The 5,649-nt window shown below is 53.9% G+C and overlaps 1 protein-coding gene across 1 annotated transcript; it reads left to right on the top strand.

Annotated features, from left to right (window-relative positions):
* Positions 1 to 1,656: 1,656 nt before the first annotated feature.
* NKX1-1 (NK1 homeobox 1) lies at positions 1,657 to 4,976 on the top strand. The gene is made up of 2 exons (XM_056803795.1): positions 1,657 to 1,867; positions 4,084 to 4,976. Exons 1-2 carry the CDS (start codon positions 1,657 to 1,659, stop codon positions 4,974 to 4,976), a joined length of 1,104 nt encoding a protein of 367 aa, XP_056659773.1.
* The last annotated feature ends 673 nt before the right edge of the window (positions 4,977 to 5,649 follow it).

Here is a 5,649-nt window from a genome sequence, read left to right as displayed (position 1 = left end):
GGGAATGAACGGCCAGAGCCTTGCCGGTCACGCACTGCGGGGTCTGAGCTGCTGCCGGGCTTTTGAAGAGAGCTCCTGTTGGGACTGCTGGCGGGAGCTCGGGGATCGTTTCCCCACCGTCTCCACCTTTTTCCATCCGAGAGTCTTCTCGTATCAACGGATCCGAAGGGTCCACACCAATTCAAAAGCGCAGACCCCTTGGGGTGGGGAGTCAGAGACTTGTGGACCTGAAGGTGTCTAAGGCATGCTTTATGCAGGTTCCACCCGGGTGAAAGGAGAGGTCGGAGAGATTCGGAGAGCTACTCCTAAAGCACTGCGGCTGGGGCGGTGATCCCAGGCCTAGCGCCCAGCGCCCAGCGCCTCTGCCCTCACAGGACAGGACTTTCCGCTGTGTCGGCAAATTCGGCTGAGGCAAAGGGCCGAAATGCCGGGCTTGGGTCGATGGGTGATAAAGACTGACGGGTTACCTAAGGTGAGACTTTCCGGAGCGAGTAGGCACGCCTTTCCCCTCTGGGTAAGAGGAACATGCCTCCCAAAAGCACTTGGAGCTGGTTTGAGGAATGATTCTGGGGCAACCCTGTTGAGGCCGCAGCCTCCACCTTTCCTCCCAGATGGTGCAACTCTGGAGGAACCGGGGCCCCAGACTAACCGAAAACCAACTTCGTGGTTCCTAGCCGAAAACAAATTTTCAGAAACTGCTGGAGCCTGACTCAAGACCAAAGGTGGTCAGGGTTCGAAAGAGCCCTTCACTCCCTCAGTAGAAGAGTGTGGAGTGACGGGATGGGAAATAGAGGTGAGAGAATGAATATGCATTTGGCGGAATCGTTTTCGATCCATTCCCCTCTTCCCCAAAGGAAAATCTGTGCGCATTTGTTATTCCCCAGACGGATTTGTTCGGACGCTAGTCCCCAAGCCCGGCCTGCCCGGGGATAGTCTGTCTTCCTCAGGAGCTTTTTTGAAATCTTTAAGTAAAACCAAAGCATAAAGAGTCTAGTTCTGGTTTTGCCTCTCGCACAGTGACCTTTGGCAAGTCTCTTCCCTTTCTCGACCTCGGTTTCCTCTTTACAAAAAGAGGAGGCCTCTAAGGTCCGGCCCAGGCAGGACACTAATTCGGTTAATTCTTTGAGGTTATAAAGCTCTGTTCCGGACTCCGACCTCTCCAGTTTTGTGCTATGAAACGTGGGGGCAAACGCTGGAGCCGCCGCTAAGATAGACTTGCACTAAGGCAAGAAAGTAGCACGACCACAAGTAAAGACTTGGCGATCCCCGAACCTGGCAGGCTTCGGTGGGGATCCTTGCACCTGGAGTGAACACGGAATCCGCGACCTCCTAGCTTGGGAGTCTTTGAATAAACTGTCCCGCCTCCATAGCAGCACTGGCATGAACTTGGAAGGGTTCAAAGCGGTGTTTTGGCAGCCTGCCCGCCCCGTAGCCAACTTCCCCCGTGCTCTCTTTCGGAGAAGTCTTTCCAGCGGGGAGAGCCAACTGGCAAAACTTCTAAATGAGCTGGAATCGAGGACCTTCTCTTTGCGTCCCGGATGGCAAACAGACACTTCCCCAAGACTGAGAAGCTTGAAGGCCAAACCGCCGCTCTACAGCGTCTGCAAACCCCAATTCTAGAGTGCATGCTACAGGAGAACCGATCCTTGGGTATCAATGACTAACAGAGAGAACCGAGCTTCATCTGAAGCAAAAACTTTAGGGTTCCGGGGGCACAGCTCCCAGAAGAGAAAGGACTGCAAAAAGGGAAGAAAGGGTCTAATTAGGAGTCAGCCCTCGATCTGGGAATACTGTGTCTGCCCCCCACCCTGCTGCAAGGAACGGTCAGAGCTGCCCCAGAACCGCCAGGCTGCAGCGGGATTCAATGGTCCAGGAGCACAGTCCGAGATTTGCCAACAGGCCGGGTGGGAAGCGCCTGCCCAGGGAGAGCTGGGAGAGGCAGTTCGCTTCTAAGTGTCGGATAATTGCCTTGTCGGTGCCCAAGCCCCGTTAATTGGAGTATAATATAAGCCGAAATAAATTAAATGACCGTTAACTAGTTTGTACATTACACAAAATGAGTTTAATTAAGTTTGTATCTGCCCTACTAATCAATACGAGTATTTACTCCAATGTAATACTTCTCAGTTGGAAGCAGAGAGAAAACAAATAAGAGGGAAATTAAAGGGGTGGGGGGTGGAGGTTGACAACAAGGGGTATAGGTGTAGGAACTTCGGGGCGGAAGATCACATTACTGACGCTCCGCTTTGCCACTCCAGGTTCCAAGAAAATTATAACCAGTCTTCGTCTTTACAGGGACCCTGGGACTTTAGTATCGCTCCTCTTGTCTAATTTTTTTTTACTTCATTTTTAAAAAGAAGCAGCCAGTCTTTGATTAATTCCTTTAATGAATGAAGGAGTTCCACAGAGAGGGTTTGGACATTTATAAAGGAATAAATCCATCGAGGAAGGAAGGAAGGAAGGAAGGAAGGAAGGAAGGAAGGAAGGAAGGAAGGAAGGAAGGAAGGAAGGAAGGAAGGAAGGAAGGAAGGAAGGAAGGAAGGAAGGAAGGAAGGAAGGAAGGAAGGAAGGAAGGAAGAAGGAGGGAGGGAGGGAGGGAGGGAGGGAAGGAAGGAAGGAAGGAAGGAAGGAAGGAAGGAAGGAAGGAAGGAAGGAAGGAAGGAAGGAAGGAAGGAAGGAAGGAAGGAAGGAAGGAAGGAAGGAAGGATAGTTGGTTAATAGGTATGACGGTGGAGGAAATTGGTCATTGCTTTTCTAGGATGCTTGGAATTAAGAAGTCATTCTGTAACTGTCTAATGTCTCTTTGCCTGGATAACTTGCCAGCTAAAGGTGAGAAGATATATGTAGCTCAGAATGTCCTCCATCCCACCCCACCCTGGAATAACATTAATTATTTGAGGGCAAGTACCTTGTTATTTTTTAATCTTGTATCCCCAGCACCTGGCTTGGTGTCTTTAAATATAGCAAACACTTAATAAATCTGTTGAATTGAATATAGGATTTTCCAAGACCACGAGTTCCTTGGGAGAATTCAGTTGCCAGGGGAGGATGTGCAAAGTAGGGTACGATGGGGTGCTAAGTTAAATGTGGTCCTGGGGCTCCGAAACACCTAGATTCTCCGAAGTTAGAACTGAGAACGGCAGGAGATTTCCCACGGGTCTGGTCTCTGCTGGATTGAGGGACTGGAAGATTAGGGGCTGGGTGCGATCTTTATTAAGGCCCCATTCCTCTTTCCCTTCTTGAGTCTAGAGCCCTGCCACCCTTCCATCTTCTAGGAAAGCAGAGGACTAGCCAGATTTCTCCTAGAAGTAGAAAGGCCACACGAACGAACCAAAGCAAAGTTCCAGTTAAATGCACAGTGCCGTCGCCTCCCCTCCCCCTTCCCTAACCTTCCACCCCTCCCACAAAAATCTTAAACATGGTCTCAGCTTTCAGCCTGGGGATACACTAAGGGGAAAGGGGGAATGTCAGGGGAATCATTTCCTCTGTGAAATCTCAATCCAAGATGGAGGCTTGTTCCTTTACCCTAACTTGAAAAACTTTCTTATCCTTTCTTCTTTAAGGGTGCAGAATAGCTGGGACTACTTTTTGAAGGTCCCAAAGGGAAGGTGGAAGATAAGAGGAATACACTGAGTAGGGGCCAACACTGCCGGGGGGGAAATGGACTTCAAATCCTTTATATCTAACTGTCCCTTTCTCTTTGTTTCTCCTCCCCTCCCCTGCTTCAACTTTCTCTCTCTGACCCGTCCTGTTTGGTCTCCCGCTCTCCTTATTTCTCTTTCCACCTTTCCATTTATCTTTTTCCTCCACTCTTCCATCCGGCCTTACCACTTTCTCTCTGTCTCTGTCTCTGTCTGTCTGTCTGTCTGTCTGTCTCTCTGTCTCTCTCTCTGTCTCTCTCTCTCTCTCTCTCTCTCTCTCTCTCTCTCCTGTCTCCCTTTGCACGTGTGCTTCTGTTTCCTTCTTTCTTAATTTTCTTCACTCCCTTCTCTGTAATCCTGTCTCTTCTTGGTGGTCTTGCTCCCGCATTTCTGTTTCCTATCTCTCCCTATCTGTGTCTCTCCCTCTCCACCCTGCTCCCAGCAGACTCGGACGTCTACAAGACGGAAGGGAGTGAAGTGAACAGCTACAGCAGCAGCGGGCGACCCAGCCCTAGCCCCAGCCCCAGTCCTAGTCCCAATCCCAGCCCAGGCAGCGAGGAGCTGCCCGACGAGTTGTTGGGCGGTGAGGAGACTCTGAGCAGCAGCAGCAGCGGCGGCGGCGGCGGCGGCATCGCAGGAGGGTGTCCTGGTGGAGGCGCAGAAGTCGAGGTCGGTGCTTCCAGACACCCGGAGGAAGAGGAGGAAGAAGATGCAGACTCCGGCCCTCCTGGGGCCCCACCTGGCCCGCCTGCGCCACCAGCCGCACAACCTGCATCGGGTACTCAGTCTGGGCCGCAGGCAGCTGCGTCCGCAGCCACAGCCGCCAAACCCAAACGCAAACGCACCGGCTCTGATTCCAAGTCCGGAAAGCCGCGCCGGGCACGCACAGCCTTCACCTACGAGCAGCTTGTGGCGCTAGAGAACAAGTTCAAGTCCACACGCTACCTGTCTGTGTGCGAGCGCCTCAACCTGGCTCTGTCGCTCAGCCTCACCGAGACCCAGGTGAAGATCTGGTTCCAGAACCGCCGGACCAAGTGGAAAAAACAGAACCCAGGAGCTGACACTAGCGCCCCCACGGGGGGCGGGGCAGGACCCGGGCCCGGCCTGGGCGGGCCAGGAGCTGGCTTGGCTGGAGGACTAAGCCCGCTCAGCCCGTCCCCGCCCATGGGCACGCCTCTAGCCATGCATGGCCCCACGGCTTATCCCGGCCATGGCCCGGGAGGGCTTGTGTGCGCAGCGCAGTTGCCCTTCCTGCCCAGCCCTGCGGTGCTTTCACCCTTTGTGCTGGGCTCACAGACCTATGGGGCGCCTGCCTTCTATACCCCGCACCTATGAATTCAGGCTCAGGTCGCCGTTGCCGCCGCACCAGTCCTCTTCCCACCCCCACCCCCAAGGTGTACCCCACCTTCCCGGTTCCCAGCCCTTTCCCCACATACAGACTTCCGCTGACCCAACAACATTGACAGCGCAGGAGGTGTGGGGCGCAAGGACACCAGTCCAGGTCGTCTGAGCCCAGTCCACCATCCCACCTGCCCTGAAAGGAGGCTCCTCACTTTTCTTCCACCAGGAGGGTGTGCCCAACCAGGGCGAGGAGGAAGAGGAGAAAGGGCTGTTGGGGTCCCGTCCCACCCCTCCCCCCACTCCGCTCTAGAACAACCTCTGGTAGAGGTTCGGAGAGAGCAGAGTAGCCAGCCAGGGAGCCCAAGAAAGGTGGAGTGCTGCCGGAGTCAGAGTCCCAGGAACGGATATGCAAAACATCAATAGGACTATTGGGAAGAATGTGATAACCTTGCCAGGTGCTTTCGAGGGCCCCTTTCTCGCGCTGCTTTCCTCCCCAGCAGAGAGCAGTGGAGCCTGCTTCAGAGGGTTTATCTCTCCAGGGCCAAGAATAGGACTGAGGGCTCCTTGTCTCTCCAGGCCCTATCTGGCCCGGAGGCACACGCAACCAGGAGGACACCGCGGGGAGCCGAGACCTCTGGGACCTCGAGGGCACTCCAAGCATTCACCG

The sequence above is a fragment of the Monodelphis domestica genome, chromosome 6, assembly GCF_027887165.1.
Source record: "Monodelphis domestica isolate mMonDom1 chromosome 6, mMonDom1.pri, whole genome shotgun sequence".
Classification (NCBI taxonomy): Eukaryota; Metazoa; Chordata; class Mammalia; order Didelphimorphia; family Didelphidae; genus Monodelphis; species Monodelphis domestica.
Note: the sequence above shows the minus strand (reverse complement) of the source record. Positions and strands in the feature narration are given on the sequence as shown.